The sequence below is a fragment of the Armigeres subalbatus genome, chromosome 2 (genome assembly GCF_024139115.2).
Source record: "Armigeres subalbatus isolate Guangzhou_Male chromosome 2, GZ_Asu_2, whole genome shotgun sequence".
NCBI lineage: Eukaryota > Metazoa > Arthropoda > Insecta > Diptera > Culicidae > Armigeres > Armigeres subalbatus.
Window position 1 is genome coordinate 63,972,412 of NC_085140.1, and position 22,318 is coordinate 63,994,729.

General features: G+C 40.9%; 1 protein-coding gene across 8 annotated transcripts in view; it reads right to left on the reverse strand.

The window, feature by feature from the left end:
• LOC134208759 (muscle M-line assembly protein unc-89) overlaps nt 1-15,270 on the reverse strand; it is a 292,998-nt gene extending 277,728 nt beyond the window's left edge. For 7 of the 8 annotated variants that reach the window (XM_062684664.1, XM_062684661.1, XM_062684665.1 and 4 more), the window contains exon 1: nt 14,211-15,270. In XM_062684664.1, coding sequence (XP_062540648.1) covers nt 14,211-14,408 — 198 coding nt within the window. In that variant the 5' untranslated portion in view covers nt 14,409-15,270. The remainder of the gene's footprint in view (nt 1-14,210) is intronic. The other variant, XM_062684666.1, reaches the window with a different exon arrangement.
• Between the last annotated feature and the right edge of the window lie 7,048 nt (nt 15,271-22,318).

Here is a 22,318-nt window from a genome sequence, read left to right on the forward strand (position 1 = left end):
TAAAAGACGATTCTTCTGCTGGTCAAGAGCCATTGGCGTCAAGGAGGAATGAGTAGGAGAAAACAGTGCATAACGGGGCAAAGTGGCCTCATTCATATCTGCTATAGGACATTTATGAACGAGTGTTGCTATAACAATTCAATATTAGTTATTCTTTATTGAACTGCAATGGAAAAAAATGAGCAAAATCCCTTCATATTCACTCAAATTTTACGATTTGCGTTTCTTCCACCTCACCCGTAAGACTGTCGTTCAATCCATTATAAAAACAAACAACCATGCGTTCACCATATTTTACATGCAATTAAGTCATTTTACACCACCATTCGGGCGTTTTGTTTGGATTTGTAAATGCAAAATGTAAATTTTTCTCCGGCACGTTGAAATGGTTCGGTATTCTTAAATATTCTGAATATTCTGTTTATACAGTCGCCTCTCGCATTGAAGGGACCATCTAGATACGGAGAGATCGAGGAATGAAAGGATAATTGAAATGGGTTCGTTGAAAAAAGAATCGAAAAAAGCTCGTTGTTATGAAAAATGACAACAAAACAAATGTCATCTCTTGTTGTTCATGTGTTTGTTATTGTCCAAAAATCGTCTAGTAGCCTAGAAATATGAATATATCGACATAGGGAGAGAGAATCCTGAGCAAATTATGACCAGAACACATCGAGATAGAGAGATATCGAGATAGGGAGGTGACCTTGCTGTCGTCAACCGGTTCGCATCCGAACCGACTCCACATCGCTGCAGACCACTATTCTAGTGTATTGTAAACCTTGGTCCGTAATCAACCCGAATCGATATTGGCTGCATCTTGTGGTTCCACGAGAAGCGCGCAGCAGTGGAACCATCGGAATGTATTCGGTAACTCACAGCGGAATTGCTGTGAAATCAACACCATACTATTGCGAAAATACATATTGTCAAGTAAACCTCAATTGAATAGTTGTTCAAGTAATCGAATACCATTTTGTATCCTTGAAGCATCGGCATCCTGGCAAGGAATCGTACTTTCTTTGGTATCCACAATCGAATGGAATTGGCAGTTTTACGAGGTTGATCGCCTGCAAAACGCTTATCAAAACGATGATCCTAATTCCGGGATAATACTTGCTGTGATTTGATTAGTATACGATCTGTACAAAGTACAAAATATAGCTTGCGAAACATGTTTTTGGGTCGAAGTGGTTACAAAATTCAAACAAACGTATAATTGAATATTTCTATTGGTCACGTTATGCGAACGAGATTCAGAAATTGTTACGTCCAACCGGCGACTGTCGGATTTTCCAAGTGATCTGTATAAGAACCTACCATAACCTGTATAAGAACTGGGCATATACGAAATTGCTAGATTCTTATACTGCCTATACATTCATAACGGTCCCATGTTGATTTCCCATCTAAATGGGACTGTTATGAATTTATGGGCAGTATACAAATATTGTGTAAGACCTTACAATTTGGTGCTTTTCTGTGTGAGAGCTCACATTTTTTGTATATGAATCTAACAATTTCGCATATACCCAGCTCTTATACAGGTTTTGGTAGAGTATTATACAGAATTGTTAGAAAATCTAACAGTCGCCTGTTATTTTATGGAAGCGCGAATGATCATTTAAAGTCCCGTACCCATTTAGTTGCACGCAGTCACAAGTCTTCGGCAAGAAAAATCTCCATCCAACTGCAGCACGATCAATCATCTCGCCGCATCAGCAGCTATAATGATTATGCCCTCTGGGAACGTGAACCTGTTTTGCTTCGCCGATTGTGTAGTCTCCGCAAACTGATCGAGCAGCTTCGCGAAGGTTTCTCGATGGCAATTGCATAAGTGTAGCTTTCGTTGCAACCATCAAGAGGTAGGTATCGGAGAGTAGCGCATTTATGCAAATTCCCACTTTTGCATAGGGATCACAGGTTAATGGGGTTCGTGCTATGCAGACAAGTGTATGTTTGTGTTCTTCTGATGGCACAGTTCGTGAGGATAAATGATTCCAAGTTCAACACCTTCACTTTTTCTTTTCGGCGATAAATTCCGTATTTCATTCATCAGCCAAAGAGTAACGTACGGTTGAGTGAATGAATTACGGAGAGCAGACACAAGTTGAATAAATTCAACAGCAGGATTGTGCCAGGCGATTTTATGAGCTATCTCAAGTGGTTCGATTCGATCACATGTGGAGGGGTAAACCATCACTAGAAAACCCGTTTTTAAAGATACATATTTCCTCACCACTGTCTATTCATTGTAACAAAAATTCTTCGGTCAGAAAACCTTCTGCATACAGTGGGCGAACAACCAATCTTCACCGTTAAAAGATTAACGAATGGGTTAATCGACTGGAACTTTTATCTTTCCCTGCCTGGCTGTAATTCACGTAAACTGCAGCGATAATCTTCCGCTTCAATTCCCAATGCCGTGCAGCAGCACGTCTGGTTGCGGCTTACTTCGAAACGATCACCGACACAAATTAGTGCCCGTTTATATCGATCGGATCGACAATTAAATTAATAAATATTTCTCTTCTCGCCTGGGGTCCGGTCTGGCGGTATTTTTTTCTGTTTTTATTGGATGACGTTATTGTTACTTGAGGCAAGGGGTGGGGGATAACGATTGCACATCAATTATCAGAGTTACAATTTGAAATTTGTGCCGCTTTTGATTGCAAAAAGTGAGAGATTCAGATCTGGGTACTCCAGGCGAAAGCTTAACACAAACAAAAGGTTGCTAATAAGATGGCCAAATGTTGGCAATTCGAAATATTCCTACTAATATCATGATGGAGAGCATGTAAATGAGTACCCAAGCAATTGCAAGCAACACCGAAAAGATAAGTGAATTCTCGCTTATCTTTTCAAAAGGACCTAAGTAACAATTTTTTCATAAATAAATTTGAGTACTGCAATCAAAAGCTTTCATGTTTTTCTGTTGATTGCGCTATTCAAATTAATTAACGAAAAAAATGTTACTTAGGTCCTTTTGAAAAATTAAGCGAGAATTGTGGCGTCTTATGACCAGGGATGGTTTCAATCATTCAATTGACGTGCACTTGCATCCCAAATATAGCACAAACGTTACTCACTCATAAATTAGATTCTTGATCATGAATATATGTACATAATGTATTGGTGATTAACGATTTGGTTGTATTTGGGACGAAAGTGGATGAAGTTCGGTAAAGATCGCTGTATTATTTCACGTTCCGTTCCCTGGGTACATAAATCCAATTGGCAAAAATGCCTATTCATCGATCGCGCTCGGCCTGAAACCGATCACATCCATCGTAAATTTTAGGATGAAATTAACCCATGTTTAATATTGTTTGATCGACCCGTATCTGAAAACGAGTAAACATATGTTCCTGTTCTGCCTGCTCATATTGACCCGATTTTCAACAATCGCTCTAATTGTAATGTGTTTTCACTCACTCGTCGGATGATCGATCTCCGCTGCCGTGTCTAACAGTCGGCTAGAGCTTGGATGACTTGACATGTTTGGACAGCTGGGATCATAGAAAAAAAACATCCAGCCCATCATCAGAAACTGCTCCGTGGGATCACTTTCGAATGTCTAGCTTCCGGATGAGATGGATATGAGCCACTTTTTCCTGCACTTACTAACCCTGTTTGAATATTCATCGTCTTGAGCCTAAAGTCGGTGCTGCTGCTTGCAATTACCATAAACATATGCTCGATTTACAGTCCAATCTGGCGGATTACGGCGTCGTCACCGCCATCAACTAATATAGAGACCGTCGACGAACAACTATGAGGGAAAGGAAAGAGATTAAAATTAGACCAGCGGCTAAGCGGACAAGCAAATTACACCAGTATTCAGAATGCTCTAATGGTTGATCGAGGCGAACAGCCGCCACGGCATCAGGAAGGAAGATTTTGTAAAGCAGTAGCTCTCAACTCGTTTTTAGCACCGCTAGCTAACCACGCACCATGCTGAACTGACTGCCGTCACAAATGTTTGATGCGTCTGGAAAAATTGGATACTAAACGTGTTTTTCATTACATGAAACAGTTCTTCACAAATTGAGAACCCCTGAGCTATATGGGGATCTGTCATACCTAAAAGCGTACTCACACGAGAGCAAACTCGTGCTAATATGCCAGCTTTCCGATGCTGGCTGATGATGTTGGAGATATTTTTAGCACTGTTATTCGCTCTATAAAAGAATGAAAAATTATAAACATGTTCCACCGGATGGTGCCAGATGATGTCGGCAAAGGGCGCGCGGAAATTCTGATTCGAGTTTCAGCCCGATTCTCGGCTGATCTCGAGTGGAATACCTGCTCAGTGCCATAGTGGACTAGGTAATGTTATTGGGACAAGGACGACCGAAAGTCTACATGGTCGATAAACAGACTGGTTGGTGATGACGGCAAATGAGATGTTTTGTTTGGTCGAGATGTAGTCTGAGAATTTCGGAACAACATTTCAACAAAGATGGATCACTGGTTCCGAAAAACAAGAAGAAAAGTAATACGCTGATTCAATATTGCGCATGCATATTGCGTGGCACCAGAGCGCCTTTTTATGGCTTTGTGGTGATTTATGGCTAATGGTTCTCGGAGAAACGTGTTCAGCGTTTCCGCTTTTGCCCTATCCGTCATCGATTTGGTATTGAAAGGAAGGAATTCAAAGAGCGAGTTTGTGATTTATGCAAATAGAATAAATGAAAATATGTATGGATATACAATTATACTTCTGGTCATAAAGTTTACCGGAATCATGTCCAGTTCAGTACCGGGGAGTTATGTCTACGTAAACATAGTATCCGAGTCACGACATGATGTTGAAAGGCGATAAAAATATGATCATTTCATGTATACGTCGCCGTGTTGATACTTGAGTGTTACTACATTGCCTTTTTATTTTTATTTGACCAAGCTTTGCCATGAATCATGAGGTTGGTTTACATGAAATGTGTCAAGAGATTTTACAATTCATGATGGGCGAGTGCAGTTCTCGCCTCCCAAACTCCTAAAAAATTTAAACAATGAAAAGCTTTTCCGTTCCTCAAGCCACCCGATACCCGGGTAGAGGTGAATAACAAACAAATAACATAATAATAACAAATTTTGCTGTGATATCAGATTTTGTTATTCCTATGTTATTCATGAATAACATAAAATAGCATCCTAATAGCAAATTTTGTTATAATAATAACATTTGTTATTATTATGTTATTGTATGGAAGAACAGAACAACAAATGAAGAACACATTTTGCAATCATAACAAAGTTTGTTATTCATTTATCATTTGCATTTTCAACATATCAATAATAACTGTTTTTGATATTTTCCTTTCTATGAATATTTTGCTATTGGTTTGCTCTTATAATAGCAAAATGAGTTATTTTTTAGCTATTCGCTCGAACAATGTTTGCTATTATTTTAGTTATTTTAGCAACTATATCAAACAAACTAACATCAGATTTTGCTATTCTGTTATTCATATATTAATGGTAAAACTTGTTATTCTTTTGCTATTTTCTTCTACCCGGGTATGGAGCTCTTTTATATTGATAAATGTGGTTTTGGCGGTTCCACTAAATATACTCCTCTCCTCATCTTGAATCTAAACACCTCCAATTCAACCGCCTTCCGGTAAACTGGTAGAAATACAACACAACCAAAACCATGGACAGTCGAGACGTCGTAGAACCGGAAGCTATACCTCAACTCTGTACTCTATGACGGAAAACGAGTTTTCTTTTATGTAGAGGAGTTCATTCAGTGCTCCTCAAACATCAATGACCCTTTGAGCGGTGCGCTATTTATAGACCTGTGCAGGAGTTCGTCAAATTCACGTATTCACTCGAACAAAAGTTCATTATCATTATCATGTTCATATACATCGAGTTTATTCAAAACGAATTTCGGCCCTGCCTAAAAGTCAAATAATGAACCTATGCACTGCCCCATTCCTTCTCGCTTCATTCGTACCCAAGATTCAGATTCTGCTGTTAAGTTATGCACTCCGGAAGCGAAAGTGATTTAAAATGGATTTCGAAGATAAAGTTATATCTATGTATTTATTCATTTATTCAGACTAAGGCCGAAGTGGCCTGTGCGGTATATAAGAGTCTTCTCCATTCGTTTCGGTTCATGGCTACACGTCGCCAACCACGCAGTCAACGGAGGGTCCGCAAGTCATCTTCCACCTGATCGATCCACCTTGCCCGCTGCGCACCTCGCCTTCTTGTCGGATCGTTGTAGAGAACCATTTTCACTGGGTTACTGTCCGATATTCTGGCTATGTGCCCGGCCCACCGCAGTCGTCCGATGTTCGCGGTGTGAACGATGAATGGTTCTCCCAGCAGCTCATGCAACTCGTGGTTCATTCGCCTCCTCCACGTACCTCCGCCATCTGCACCCCACCATAGATGGTACGCAGCACTTTCCTTTTTCAAAAGTGCGCGTTGGTCCTCCACGAGCATCGTCCAGGTCTCGTGTCCGTAGAGGACTACCGGTCTAATGAGCGTTTTGTAGATTGTCAGTTTGGTACGGCGGCGAACTCTACTCGATCGAAGCGTCTTGCGGAGTTCAAAGTACGTACGATTTCCAGCCACTATGCGTCTCCGAATTCCTCTGCTGGTATCATTTTCGTCAGTCGCCAGTGAGCCCAAGTACACGAATTCTTCAACCACCTCGATTTCGTCACCACCGATAGAAACTCGTGGTGGGTGGTTTACATTGACCTCTCTTGAGCCTCTTCTTATCATGTACTTCGTCTTCGACGTGTTGATGACTCCAATCCGTTTAGCTTCACTTTTCAGTCTGAACAACACTCTTGCAATTGGAGCTAGTCGGCGGCATAAAATTGTACCTTGTAGGCGGCGTTCAGCAATGTGATTGAGCGGTAGTTGGTACAATCCAGCTTGTCGCCCTTTTTATAGATGTAGATGTAGAACGACCTAGGCGACGAATAAAGGATCACGATTGGAAGCTTGGAACATGGAACTGCAAGTCGCTAGGCTTCGCAGGTTGCGACAGGATAATCTACGATGAATTACATCCCCGCAACTTCGATGTCGTAGCGCTGCAGGAAATCTGCTGGACAGGACAGAAAGTGTGGAAAAGCGGGCATCGAGCGGCTACCTTCTACCAAAGCTGTGGCACCACCAACGAGCTGGGAACCGGCTTCATAGTGCTGGGAAAGATGCGCCAACGTGTGATTGGGTGGCAGCCAATCAACGCAAGGATGTGCAAACTGAGGATAAAAGGCCGTTTCTTCAACTATAGCATCATCAACGTGCACTGCCCACACGAAGGGAGACCCGACGACGAGAAAGAAGCGTTCTACGCACAGCTGGAGCAGACATACGATGGATGCCCACTGCGGGACGTCAAAATCGTCATCGGCTCAGGTAGGAAGGGAGGAAATGTATAGACCGGTCATCGGACCGGATAGTCTGCATACCGTATCGAACGACAACGGCCAACGATGCATAAACTTTGCAGCCTCCCGCGGAATGGTAGTCCGAAGCACTTTCTTCCACCGCAAGAATATCCACAAGGCCACATGGAAATCACCTAATCAAGTAACGGAAAACCAAATCGACCACGTTCTAATCGACGGTAAATTCTTCTCCGACATCACGAACGTACGCACTTACCGCAGTGCGAATATTGAATCCGACCACTACCTCGTTGCAGTATGCCTGCGCTCAAAACTCTCGACGGTGATCAACACGCGTCGGAGTCGTCCGCCGCGGCTAAACATTGGGCGGCTATAAGACGGTAGACTAGCCCAAGACTACGCGCAGCAGCTGGAAGTGGCACTCCCAACGGAAGAGCAGCTAGGCGCAGCATCTCTTGAAGATGTTTGGAGAGATATTCGATCCGCCATTGGAAGCACCGCTACCGCTGCACTAGGCACGGTGGCTCCGGATCAGAGAAATGACTGGTATGACGGCGAATGTGAGCAGTTAGTTGAGGAGAAGAATGTAGCATGGGCGAGATTGCTGCAACACCGCACGAGGGCGAACGAGGCACGATACAAACGGGCGCGGAACAGACAAAACTCGATTTTCCGGAGGAAAAAGCGCCAGCAGGAAGATCGAGACCGTGAAGAGACGGAGGAACTGTACCGCGCTAATAACGCACGAAAGTTCTATGAGAAGTTGAACCGTTCACGTAAGGGTAACGTGCCACAGCCCGATATATTAACGGGAACCTTCTTACAAACGAGTGTGAGGTGATCCAAAGGTGGCGGCAGCACTTCGAAGAGCACCTGAATGGCGAGATGGCAGACAACGGTGGTGGTATGGTAATGAACCTAGGAGCACGCGTGCAGGACATGCGACTTCCGGCTCCGAATCTCCAGGAAATCCAGGAGGAGATCTGCTGGATGAAGAACAACAAAGCTCCTGGAGTTGACCAACTACCAGGAGAGCTGTTTAAACACGGTGGTGAGGCACTGGTTAGAGCGCTGCACTGGGTGATTACCAAGGTTTGGGAGGATGAGGTTCTGCCGCAGGAGTGGATGGAAGGTGTCGTATGTCCCATCTACAAAAAGGGCGATTTGCTGGATTGTAGCAACTACCGCGCAATCACATTGCTGAACGCCGCCTACAAGGTACTCTCCCAAATTTTATGCCGCCGACTTACACCAATTGCAAGAGAGTTCGTGGGGCAGTACCAGGCGGGATTTATGGGTGAACGCTCTACCACAGACCAGGTGTTCGCCATACGTCAGGTATTGCAGAAATGCCGCGAATACAACGTGCCCACACATCATCTATTTATCGACTTCAAAGCCGCATATGATACAATCGATCGGGGCCAGCTATGGCAGCTAATGCACGAAAACGGATTTCCGGATAAACTGATACGGTTGATCAAGGCGACGATGGATCGGGTGATGTGCGTAGTTCGAGTTTCAGGGGCATTCTCGAGTCCCTTCGAAACGTGTAGAGGGTTACGGCAAGGTGATGGTCTTTCGTGTCTGCTATTCAACATCGCTTTGGAGGGTGTAATACGAAGGGCAGGGATTGACACGAGTGGTACGATTTTCACGAAGTCTGACGTAGTCGTCACGTACCAAACTGACTATCTACAAAACGCTTATAAGACCGGTAGTTCTCTACGGACACGAGACCTGGACGATGCTCGTGGAGGACCAACGCGCACTGGGAGTTTTTGAAAGGAAAGTGTTGCGTACCATCTATGGTGGGGTGCAGATGGCGGACGGTACGTGGAGGAGGCGAATGAACCACGAGTTGCATCAGTTGTTGGGAGAACCATCCATCGTTCACACCGCGAAAATCGAAAGACTGCGGTGGGCCGGGCACGTAGCCAGAATGTCGGACAGTAATCCGGTGAAAATGGTTCTCGACAACGATCCGACGGGAACAAGAAGGCGAGGTGCACAGCGGGCAAGGTGGATCGATCAGGTGGAGGACGATTTGCGGACCCTCCGCAGACTACGTGGTTGGCGAAGTGCAGCCATGGACCGAGCTGAATGGAGAAGACTTTTATGTGCAGCACAGGCCACTCCGGCCTTAGTCTGATAAATAAATAAATAAAAGATGTAGATCGGCAAAACTTCCTCCTCCCAAATCTTGGTAATGACCCAGTACAGCGCTCTAGCCAGTGCTTCACTACCGTGTTTAAATAGCTTTCCTGGTAGTTGGTCAACCCCAGGGGCTTTGTTGTTCTTCAGCCGGCCAAACTCCTCCTGGATTTCCTGGAGATCCGGAGCCGGTAAAATTATGCCCTGCGCGCGTTCTCCCAGGTTCATCACCATACCGCCATCTTCGTCTGCCACATCGCCATTCAGGTGTTCTTCGTACTGCTGCCGCTACCTTTGGAACACCTCACGCTCGTTCGTAAGAAGGTTTCCGTTTATGTCTTTACACATGTCAGGCTGCGGCACATGGCCCTTACATGAACGGTTTCCCTTCTCATAGAACTTTCTTGTGTTATTAGCGCGGTACAGTTACTCCGTCTCTTCACGGCCTCGATCTTCCTGCTGGCGCTTTTCCCTCCGGAAAATCGAGTTGTGTCTGTTCCGCGCCTGTTTGTATCGTGCCTCGTTCGCCCTCGTGCGGTGTTGCAGCAATCTTACCCATGCTGCATTCTTCTCTTCTACTAACTGCTCACATTCACCGTCATACCAGTCCACTATGGGGAATTCTCATACAAAATGGCGGCCAAAAATATTTTTCAATGAAAACTGTTTCTATGCAATATATATTATGTGAATGAATGTTTTAGAACCTTTTTTAACCCTTTAAGGGCCATCGTTAACCCTTAAAAAATGACACCAATGAAAAAAAAACTAGTCTTTAAAATTTTTTTTTTCCGCAATTTTTTTTTTGTTTGTTTCCAATGCAGCATGCATAAAATAGCAAAAATTTCTAATGATAATGTTGTTCAGTTTTTAATCATTACGAGGTATAGAGAATAAAACCCACAATTTTCAAGAAAACTCTGTTTGCAGCGTTCTCGTAAAAGCGTAAATATGCGCAAGCAAATCACTCACTAAAAGGTGGTACTAGGGTTATATATTAATCTCTCATTTACAAATGAGGGGACATTTGGGGACATTAGGTTTGGGGGACCATTTTATAGCGAAAAACTATGATAATTAAAGTTTTCTTCTACAACTTTTTGATGTTAATCTTGGCGTGCAAAACAAGCCAAACTGTCGAAAAGCTGAGGTTTTAAGCTTTGGAATGGTATATAAAACTTTATATTTGGAGAAAAATTGACTTCATAACATACAAATCAAAGTAAGGAAAGATTTTCGGTTTCATCATCATCATCACGTTGATAATCCTTTCAAGATCACGACGGAAATTCTTTCGGGATCGCGACGGGCATCCTTTCGAAATCACGGCGGGAATTCTTTTGGAATAGCGACGGGAATTGTTTCGCATTCGCGACAGGAATCCTTTCGAGATCTCGACGGGAATCCTTTCGGGATTGCGACTAAAATCCTTTCGGGATCGCAACGAGAATCCTTTCGGGTCCCGACGAGAACTTTTTCGAGATCCCGACGGGAATCTTTTCAGAATCGCGACGAGAATCCTTTCGGATCGTGGCGGGAATCTTTTTGGGAACTAATTCCTGAAAGATATCTTTTCAGGATTCCGCAACAAATATTTTCAGTGTTCAGAAAAAAGATTCCGAAACGGGATTCCAAAACCAATCCTTTCGGAATTCCAAAACAAATACTTTTGAGATTCTGAAAAGATTCTTCTTGAAATGCCGAAACGAGTTCTCTTGAGATACCGAAGCGAATACTAAGAAAAACACAAAGGTGCAGCCCAATCGGGTTGTTCACAAAGGTCACATAGGACTACGTAGCTAAACGAAATAGATGGTGGTTGTCATCAAAATTTGTTAATATTGTTAATATTTATTAATATTGAGCAAACTGCTCGCAGGTCACCGAATCAAGAAGCCGAATAGCAGCTTCCAGTTGAATGGTTTTTGAGTCTACAACTGTGGAAAAGGGGCTGGCTTTCAGTGAAGAACATCAAAATCCCAGAAGACACCATCCTCAAAAATGCCCAAAATAAAGGAAAATAAGCAGAACCCAGAGCAGCGCGAATACAAACGCAAATAGGTATATTTATTTCGCAACGTTCGGTTTCCGTCAGCGATGGAAGCCTACGTGTATCGTTTTCTGTGATGCCGGTGAAATAATGAGAGAAAGCTAAAAAATTAATTACACACAGTCCTTTACAGGACTAAAACTATTTATCCAAGAAGAAGTAATGACCGTTGGGAAAAATCTTCACCCAGACAGACAGGCTTTAGTTTTTGAATTTCCTCAGTTTAAACGACATTGACGACCCTGGAAAGATCCTTGCATCTTTTCAAACACTAATGCACTAATGCACATAAGGGAGCGTCCACAAATTACGTAATGCTTAGAGGGGGAGGGGGTTTGGGCAGTGTGATGATCCATACAAAATTTTCAGATGTTTCATACGAAAAGTGTGAGAAAGGGATAGTGGGGGGGTTTGGATTTCGGGATATGAACGCACATCATCCTGCCTAAGTTGGTTCAATGTCGGACCCTCGGGTTGTCGACATTCAGGGGTGCACAAGAAACCTCAACCACGAGTTAAACCTTTTTCAACGGGCACTCTGCCACGGCCTTCTACGTTACAACGGTTAGGATGCTCACGATTCAGAAGTTGGAACTGTTGAGTGAAAGCTCCTGAATATTACCACCAGCCAAAGAGGCTCCCCCTTGTCAGCACCCAATGGGGAAGCACCATGATCAGTAGAATGTAAAAACTCAACCTCCCCATACCAACCCTCATACAAACTTGAAACGGCCAATCACCCTCTATCCAAACCAGCCCAAATTCAGAATATGGAACAGAATCGTCTGAGCGTGGCGAAGCAACATCTATTTTTTGAACTACCCTAAGTTAAGTTTGCAGTTTCCGATGTTGGTATTTACATTCGCTTTACGATGAATTTTCTAGCAACGCGATATACTTATTAGAAAAAAAAAAACATTTAGTCAAATAAGTAAAGTGAATTGAATCAATATTTCGGGTAGTTCGTGTGTAGGAAAGTGTTGGAAATCTTGTTTTCATTTACGCTGTGAGAAGAAGTGAAGTGCAGTGATAGGAGGGAAAATTGCGGGGGTGGAGGAGGCCCGTTAGCGGATGGGTACTTTACTGACTGACATCGTGGTACTCTTCCAACTATGTCCGTAATCAACCGTGAAAATTACTCAAAATAAATCAAAAAATCTAATAGGTTTCAATAAAAGGAAACTTAATGCCCATACCGGTCTGATAACAGTATATTGCCTTAGTAGATGCCATTTATAAAAGATCGGGTGATTAAAAACTCTATGTTCCGTTTCTTAACTATAGCGTAGATTCGGTCAAGCATGTTCGATAAGCGTTGGGTTATATTCGAATAACCACCAAAATGCGCCAACTTCCAAAAGAAAAAAGTATCTTTAGGTTGAGGAACCTCTAAATGGCTTTCTATCCCGTAATTTTCTTATTTTCATATTCTCGCTGGTAATTATTGTGATTGTCATGCAAAAGTGAAAACTGGGACATTTACATGAGACTTAATGAACATATGACGGGCTATCTGCTATCATACAAGCGCTTTTTTGTCTTGGAATATTACCGCTTATGCCTTGAAACCCAACAGTCTTTTGAATGTCTGTTAAACAATTTCAATGGTTTTAATTTTGAAGATCATTGTAAAAAACCTGATTTCTAGAACTAAATAAATAAAAACTCATACCTGGAAGGAAAATCAATTGAGCAACAATATTAACTGATATCATCATGCCTTACAATAACCGTTCGAAATCTATCATCGCAAAAGGTCGAGTATTTAGAAAATAAGGCTGCAAATATCTTTTGAGATTAATATTATCTTAAATTTTGATTTTCCGAGATCGAACAGAGATGATAGGTTCTATCTATTCCAGATATATTTATGAAATGGTACGCTACAGTGTATTGAGCACCCAGTTGAATATTTCAATGACCGTGTCAAATTCGTTCAATAATCTATATACCATATAGATTTAATATAAAATAAACATGTATACAACAATGCGTAAACTAATTAAATCTTCAGTGGGATTTGTTCAGTTTTAGCTCATCATAGTTATCAAACACAGTAAGAAATTGCAAGAATATCAATCCCTGTAAACACACATAACAAACACTGGAGTCTTGGATATGCAACGAAGTTTCCAAATTAAAAACTTAACTTATTTGAAGTTAGTGTATCAATGTACACACACACGTTTCTTGTTGTAAAATTTTCTCTAATTTATAATTATTAAATAAACGCCAATACCCAACAAAAGACTTGAAGTAGGTATTCATCTCCCGCATTTGATTGACCTAAATCTTCGAATTGATTCTTTCAATTCTCTTTTCTCACTGCTCACGCCATTCGTTCGATTGACGGCGCCCACTCATTTATGTACGTTCTGTTCTTCCTGCCCATCATTTTGGGTGGCCCCATCGCTTTCACTTTTACCCGCCAACCCACACACAGCAGATGTTCTTAGGTACTTATGATTTTCACTACGGTTGTCGATCACATTGGGCCGCAACCTACCTAATAAACGCTCATAGGGTCAAAATCACCGTGGGAAAACCTTCAAATTATGCATTTCAACTGTAGTTGCTCGTTGTAGCGGTAATTACTTTCGAACGATGAATGAGTCTTCACTTACCTTGAGCAGTGCAATTACCAGCTGCAGTGGACCACCCTGGAGCACGACGGTACTAATGGTGGTCGCCACCAGAGGCGCCGAACCTGGCGCTGCCGCCAGAGGGGGTGGCGCCGAGGTCACCACTTGCGCCAGATCTTCGTTCAACTGCCGCTGGAGTTCGTCCAGCGGGGACAATCCATTGTTCCCAGTGGGTTCCATCTTCTGCACAAACTGCGACCAATCACCACCCTTTTCAGACAATCAGGCTTCAATTTCAAGATCACAAACACTTTCTTTTCACGAACTGATCTCCCAATCGCTCCAGCCAATGAATGGACGACTAATGCACTCACGCACAGAAATCGGAAGTTCAATCTTCCCTGCAGCGCGCGCGAACCCAATCGAACCGAACGCGCTTTTGCACAAACACAAACGATCGCGGACACGAAATTTTCACCAATCTTCACAAATTCATTCTCCAATCGGTCACTGGCGGAGAATAAATCCGAAAAACCCGCTAGGAAAACTTGTTGTTTCGCGCCGGCCACTGGCGAGTTTCTGCCGCACGGTTTTTCACGGCTTCACAATTTCATCGACTTTGGGTGCTGGCGTCGTCGGCGTCGATGAAGATGATGTAGGAATCCAAAAATAATCGCGCAAAAATTGTGTAAACTGACAAAACTCACACTCACTAACTCAACTCCGGATTAAATAGAGCCCGGGAGCACAGGTTGAGGAGGAAAAGCAATTTTTTCACACTTTCATGCACGCACGGCGGATCACGATCTCTGGGAAATCTTCAGTCGGGGAAATAAAGATCCTCTTCGTTCCAGCAAAGAAAAAAACAGCCACACGGACGCCCATGCAAGTTGTTGTTGGACATGGACAATAAATTAACACGCGTTTGGGAGGTGGGCGGCGCACGGATGGTCGTACGGCAACGAGGTGGCGTCTCGGACAGGATCAAACAGATGAGAGCGGATAAATCTGCTTTTTAATTGAGAAAAAATCTTCTATAACTCGAATTGTTTCGTTTGGACGTGGGTCGTTGTTATTCGTCGGAACCGATCTTCACTCACGGGGTGCACCAAAGAGACTGACTCGCGCAGAGTTGCGCCTTCTCGTGAAAGGGTGGCTACTCGCTGATGGATTGTTGGTTGATTGTTGGTTGGAGTTGGGGTCTCTCTGTTGGGAGGTTCAGTTCAATGATGTCGATGATGATGGGGAATGGGAGAATGAGAGTTTGTGTTGGAAGCGAATGTTGTGCGACTAGTTGGGGGTTTCAAGTCGCGCAACATGATCACGGCGAGCAGTTAGCTATGCGGAAAAAGAACGACGATGTGTGGAGGCAACTGGGATTGGGATTAAGCTGTTGAATTGGGAGGGATTAAGTAATGAACGATGATTTATGTTGAAATACATGGCAGCTCGAAAATAGATTACAGTTTGTAGTCGGCAGTCGTCGAGAATGCATTCTATGTATGATATGACATAGCTGGTGAAAGGGAATTACTTTATAGGGTGATACATCTCGTCTACCTAAGAGAACCTCTGCACACTGTGTCCAAATGGAATCGAAAATAAACTTTTATGCCATAATTTGCCTTATTTCTTCAGTTATCAACACGAGGTGAACCGGCCTAGGGCCGAAAACCTCGTTAATAAAGACAATATTCATAATTCAGTTTTCATATTTGGCTACATAACTGTCCTAAATCTATTCAGGTTGTTCTCCGGAAACTCTTCCTGAAATACATTTGGAATTTCCTCCAGGATTTCTTCCTGAAATTTCTCCAGTAAATCCTTCAGGAATTCTTACGGGAACTCCTCCAGGGATAAATTATAAAATTCCCCCTGTAGTTCATTTGGATTCAGGGATTCTTTCGTAAAACCTCCCGAAAGGCCTTTGTAAATTTCTCCAGGAATTCCAATGTAAGATTCGTTTCAAAATACATTATTCCGGAAATTTTGTTGAAAAATTCATCCGAAAAATGATGGAAGAATGAAATAGGAAATTCTAAAGAAATTTTGGAAGAGATTCTAACGGAATTTTCAATGGATATCCTGAAGAAATTTCGTAAGGAATTTTCAAGGAATTTCCAAATAAATTCCCAAAATTATTTCAAAGATCAATTCACGAAGGATTTCTAAAAGAAAAAAGATTTTCTGAAGAGATTTCCGAAGGAATGCACAAAGGAAATTATGAAGGAATTTTTAAAATTAATCACCGACAGTGTAAAGGAATTTCTGTAATAATTGTTGAATAAAATCCGATGGAACAACTGAAGGAATACCCAGAAAAATTCTCGAAAGGACTCCTGGTGGAAGCTCTGAAGAAATTCCTAATGGAAATTTCGAAGGATTTTCAAGGATTTCTTCTTAGAGTTTCCAAAGGGGTTTCTTGAAAAAGTACTAGCAGAGTTCTTAAAATTTATTCCGAAGAAATTCCTAAAGGAATTTCCAAAGGTAATCCTTAAACAATTTCCGTAGGTGTTGTAGATACTGAAAAAAATGCTAAAAGAAGGATACCTTCTTTGAATTTTCGAAGAAATAAAGCTTGAGTCATTTAATATTGGGACGCAAAAAAACTGATTTATTTCGGAACCATATTATTGAAATAAAAATGTTAGATACTGAAAATGAAAGTTATTTATTGATATTTAAAAGAAAAATAGCGAAAAAACTATTCCGATTTCATTTTTATGAAATCTCGAACTTTTCTTTAAACACCAGTCATCATATTTTGGACACTCTGTTGGAGTACCTGAGCGGCCATTTTGTTCCACCATCTCTTCATCTCTGTCGCATCCTTATGTCGAATTCGTTTTTAAAAAGTTCCAACCTAGTGCTGTCAAAGTGTTTTTCTATTCGTCCAGGTTGGAACTAGGTTCGCACTAGTTCCAACCCCAAAGCTGTCGGGTTCGCACTGTGTTGTTTTACAGTTTCACATCAGGTTCACCAATACAACTGCACTTCAACTGTCAAAACCATGCGGGTGGGTGGGACTGGGCGGAATAAACAAGCAGAAGGGAAAAACCAAACTGTCCGTTTGTTCAAATAAAATGCGCGTTGAAATTCTTTTTTCGGGAATTTTGTTATATTTGTTATTGTAGTTTTAAATGATGTTAATCCGGTACTGTTGTCTTGATTTAGTTTTAAAAAGTTATTCAGAAGTTCATTCAGGGTTTTCTTCACAGATTATGTCCTAAATAAGGTCAGTGGATTGAATTAGTTTGGGAATTGCCCCTGCAACCCGTTCACGAAATCCGCTAAGAATTCACAAAAAAGTATATTTGAGGGATACCGAATAGAATTCTTTCTTAAATAATATCCAGAATTTCTTTTGACATTCTTCGCACTTCTTCGTGCGTTTTAGAATTTTCTTCTGGAATTCTGCCAGAAATTACTTCAGTAATTCTTTCCTGAATTTTTGTATGCATTCATTGGCGATATCTTTCAGGCATTCCTCCATATTTTTTTTGCTATGGATTCCTTGGAAATGAATTCTTTTGGAAATTCTTCTAGGAATATCTTTGAATGCTGTTCCAGGATATTCTCTGGAAGTTGCTAGATTAATTAGGAAATTCCTGCAATAACACCTCCTTCAATCCTTCTGGAATACAAGAATGAAGTTTCCTTCAGGAATTGCTCCGCAAGTTTCGTACATAAATACCCCCGGAGCAATTATTCAATTCTTCCGCAAAATTTTTGAGAAATTGCTCTGGAAATTCTTTGAGGAATTTCTATGGAATTTCCTTGAGGAATTTTTCCGGAACTTCCTTCCTTGAAAAATTACTCCGGAAGTTCCTTGAGGAATTCCCCAGGAAGCTCCTTAATCTATTCCGCCAGAAGTTTCTTGAGGAATTCCTCTGGAAGTGGAGGAGCTCTTCCGGAAGTTCTTGGAGGAGTTCTACCGGAAGTTCTTCAAAGAAATCCCCCGCAATATCCTCCAGGAATTCCCCCGGAAGTTCCTTCACGAGTTTCACTGGAAGCCACACAAAAATTCTTCCAGGAAGCAGGATGTTTTTTGAAGAAGTTCCTAGAGGAATTAATGGAGGAGTTCCTGAAGGAATTTCTGGAGGAATTTGCGGGAGAATTATTTGAGGAACTCCCGAAAAAACTCCTGGTGGAACTTCCGGAGGAATCCCTGCAAGAACTTCGGGAGGAAATCATGTAGAAACTTTCGGAGGAATCCGTCAAGGTACTTCCGGAAGAATCCTTCAAGGAACTTCCGAATAAATTCCTCAAGGGACTTTCGGAGGATTTCCTCAAGGAACATGTAAGGAGGAAACTGGCAAAGGAATTTCTAAAGGAAACTTCAAGTAAATTCCTGAAGGAACTTCCGGAGGAAACATTGTTAAGTTTTCCATGTAATCCAACATGGAAAGATTAGGAATTTCAGAAGGAACTCATAGCATTAAGGTAGCCTGACACCTCGGGAATTTGGTTCGCGGATTTTACATATATTTTTGGGATTTGGTAACGGAAATTCAAAATCCCGGCCCCATTTAAAATGCACGGGGCCCAAAATCTGGCAGAAATTTTTGCCCGAGGTGTGAGGCTACCTTTATCAGGAGTGGTGGCGAGGAAAAAAATTTCGCGAATCCTGGAGAATTTTTATTACATGCTTCTGAGTGTTTTTCCGAAAAAAAACTTTCACAGAAATAGTAGTTGGAATTTAAATATGATTTATTAGATGAATTCTTGTAGAATAGAAAATCTCCTATACATAAACTCTATACGGAATTCTTGGTAAAAAAATATGCACAGGATTATAAAAATCAATAAATTGTACTATCCAAAAATCAGTTCACGCACTATACATTTTTATTTATTATGATCTGATTAGTCAATGCCAACGCATTGCCACTGCATTGGATGTCCTGGATCAGGGATGAGAAAAATCAAATTTTCGAAAAATCGACAAAGATCAAACTCACACGCGATCTTACTTTGAAATTATGAAGTGATCAAAACTCGCCAGCGATTAAATCGTTTGAAAATCGTATCTTGATTTGAAGTATTTACCGTTACTTAATGTGACCAGATAAATTTTGTGTGAGCGCGGGACAAAAAAAAGTTCATAGTTTAATATGTTTTAGTACTGTTCGATAAACGACAACTCACTTTAGAAGTCAAAGCTTTCTTCACACGTTGAATATACAGCGCAATGTAGCTGCCATGGTGTTTCGTTTAATTTTAAAGTTTAGCGGTTCCCTGTCCGATAACTGCAAAACTGTTGCAACTATCAAATTGCAGTTCAAAAGCGATGCAGTTAAATGACTTTCAGCTGTTGATCGTCTAGTGTATAGAATTTTATTAGGAAATATTTTTTTTTTTAGCGATAGAAGCAATGATATCGAACCTCGAAAATTATTTTCCGAATAACCTAAATAACTCTTTCTAAAATACCTAACAAAAGTAGATACTGTGATTATGAATTAATTAGATTATATTTTTCTTAAATTGTATTCTGGTTGAATCTTTCGCCTTCAAGAATATGGTCTACGGTTTTTGTTCCAATTTATTTTCAAATAGGTGAGACTGGATAGATATCTGCTCAGAAAATCAAAAAATTCTTCCCATTCCAATTCTGAAGGGAGGGCTTCGTGCTTGAGTTTTGTATGCAGCATCGCATCGTTCCGCTTATTCGCCAAAAAGGATTTCGCTTCAAAAAGCACCAAAACCCAATAAAAGCTGATTTTATGTTACCTATGGATTTATTTTCCTATTTCCGCAAAGAAAGTAAATTCGATTATTTCAACACGTAGAAATCAAACCGCGAGTCGAATCATGAACGATTCTCTATGCCATGAGTCGGGTTGTGTTTGACTCGCACTTGATTTAAATTTTGGATGAGATTTAAGAATTTTTTCCCAACACTGCTATTATCGATATCCAATATCAACACATTGAAGGTCGTTTTCTAACTGGGTAGATTTTCCACAAGATTTTGGGCCACATGGTATTTAAATGGAGTGGAATTTTGGACATTCCGTGTTGAAATCCAAGCAACTACGCAGCAGGAAATACATGGCAGCAAAATCTGCTTACAAGATTACAAGATTACTATAGAGATAATTAAATTTTAGTCTTAGTCACACAAGAACATTTAAATCTTGATTTCTATGATCTACCTATATGATTGCCTTACAAAACGTTAGTCTTAGTCAAAATTTTAAAAAATCTAATGATTTCCTTTCAAATACTTAGTAATAGCTAATAATGTTTTCTATTTTTCTGTATTTCGCGGGACATTAACTAGAAATAACTTGAATTATGTGATGAACTTATTACCCAATAAAAAATCACAAAAATAAAGACAAAAAAAATAACTTGAATGCGGGACGTTTCGCGGGACGCTTTTCAGCGCGGGACAAATAGTGAAAATGCGGGACTGTCCCGCGAAACGCGGGACGTATGGTCACATTACGTTACATTTTTAACTCAATTTCCTTACTACCATGAAACCATTACGCCAAATAGAAGATATAACGTGATTGTTGACAATTAGCTAATATTTGTAAAGAATAATGATTGAATGAAAATTCTTTGTTTATTATCGTTTGAGTACAAAATTTGATAAGTTATCGCCGGTGACAATTCGCCTACAGTTTTCACATGAAAATTGCAATCATTATCATCTGATAATGATTCAGCACAACACTGTCCTGGATCATATGTTTCAAATCAAAACAAACACGATGCTACGCACACAAACATATCCAATGACAGATGGAACTGAAAATGTTTGTTTTATTCAGGGTTCGGGTTGGCACTGACCCAGGTTAAAAACGAATTCGACATTATAGTCACCTTTCCACTCTCCTTCAACTTCTGCTTGACAATTGCCCAATATTTCTTAATTGGGCGAAACTAAAGGCAGTTGGGTGTATTGACGTCCTTTTCGAAGAAATCCACCCCGTTATCTCGATACCACTGCAGCACTTCTCTGCTGTTATGACAGCTTGCCAAATCATGCCAAAACTTTACAGGTCCTTTGTGGGCTTTAATGTACGGAAGAAAACGCTTTTTAGACACTTCTGCTTGGGAATTCATAGTCTTGTTTGTCAAAAAACCTGGGATTTTTGTCCGCCGCAGCAAATACCTTGCCAGATCATTAGTTTTCTTGCGAATTTATCGGCTCAACTTTGGAACATCGGAAAACTCGGAACATCACCTCGTCCAGTAGCTTTATGAAACTTTTGTCCTGGAAGCTGCACAAAATCCAATTTCAACGATTTTGCGATTTTTTAACCTGACCACGTCGTATTTTCAGAGCCGGTGTCCAAAATTAACTTTCGAATCAAGGCTTCCATTGCGTATAACTTCCTTCAAATAAAATGAATCGAGACGAAATGTTCAGTACTAAAAGAGGAGACATTGCACAATAAACTGCTGTCAAAACATTCCAGATCCGACCACTAGGAGCCCTACAGTAAAAAAAACAGTGCGTCTCAATATTAAGGCTTTGTTAGGAAATCCCCCGCTCATAAGAATGGCTGGTGCTACCCAAGACCAAGACCAAGACCAAGACCAATGCTCAAAGAAATTTTTGCATACATTTAGAATGTCGGAATTTTGTACAGAATTTAATATCGAGTTTCCGTTCATAATTTCTTTTACAAATTCTTTTAGAAATTGCTCGGTAAGAACTATTGAAAATCCTTCAGGAATTCCATCAGAAATACCTATGGAAATTGTTTTTGGAATACCTTCGGATATTGTTTTAGGAGAAATTCTTCAGAAATTTCTACAGGATATCCTTGGAAAGTCCAAATTATTTTCCGAAATACCTCGGGAATGCTTCTAGAGATTCCTCCGGGAATTCCTTTTCACAACAATTTTTATGGTTTCTGCTTAACGTAAGAACAACGCGACACTCATAAGAAACGCGACGCGAGACAAGTTATATCTTATAGTTCTTACAATCGTCAACAAGTTAAAATTTACCTTATCTGTCTATGAGTTTTTTTATGAGTGAATTCCTTTTCAAATTCTTTTAAGAATTCCTTCGGTACGGAAACCTCTTCAAAAATTCCTTTAAGAATACCTACGAAAATTATTCCAGAAAAACCTTTCAGAATTTCTTTAGATGAATACTTCTTTTTTCAATTTCTTTATGAATT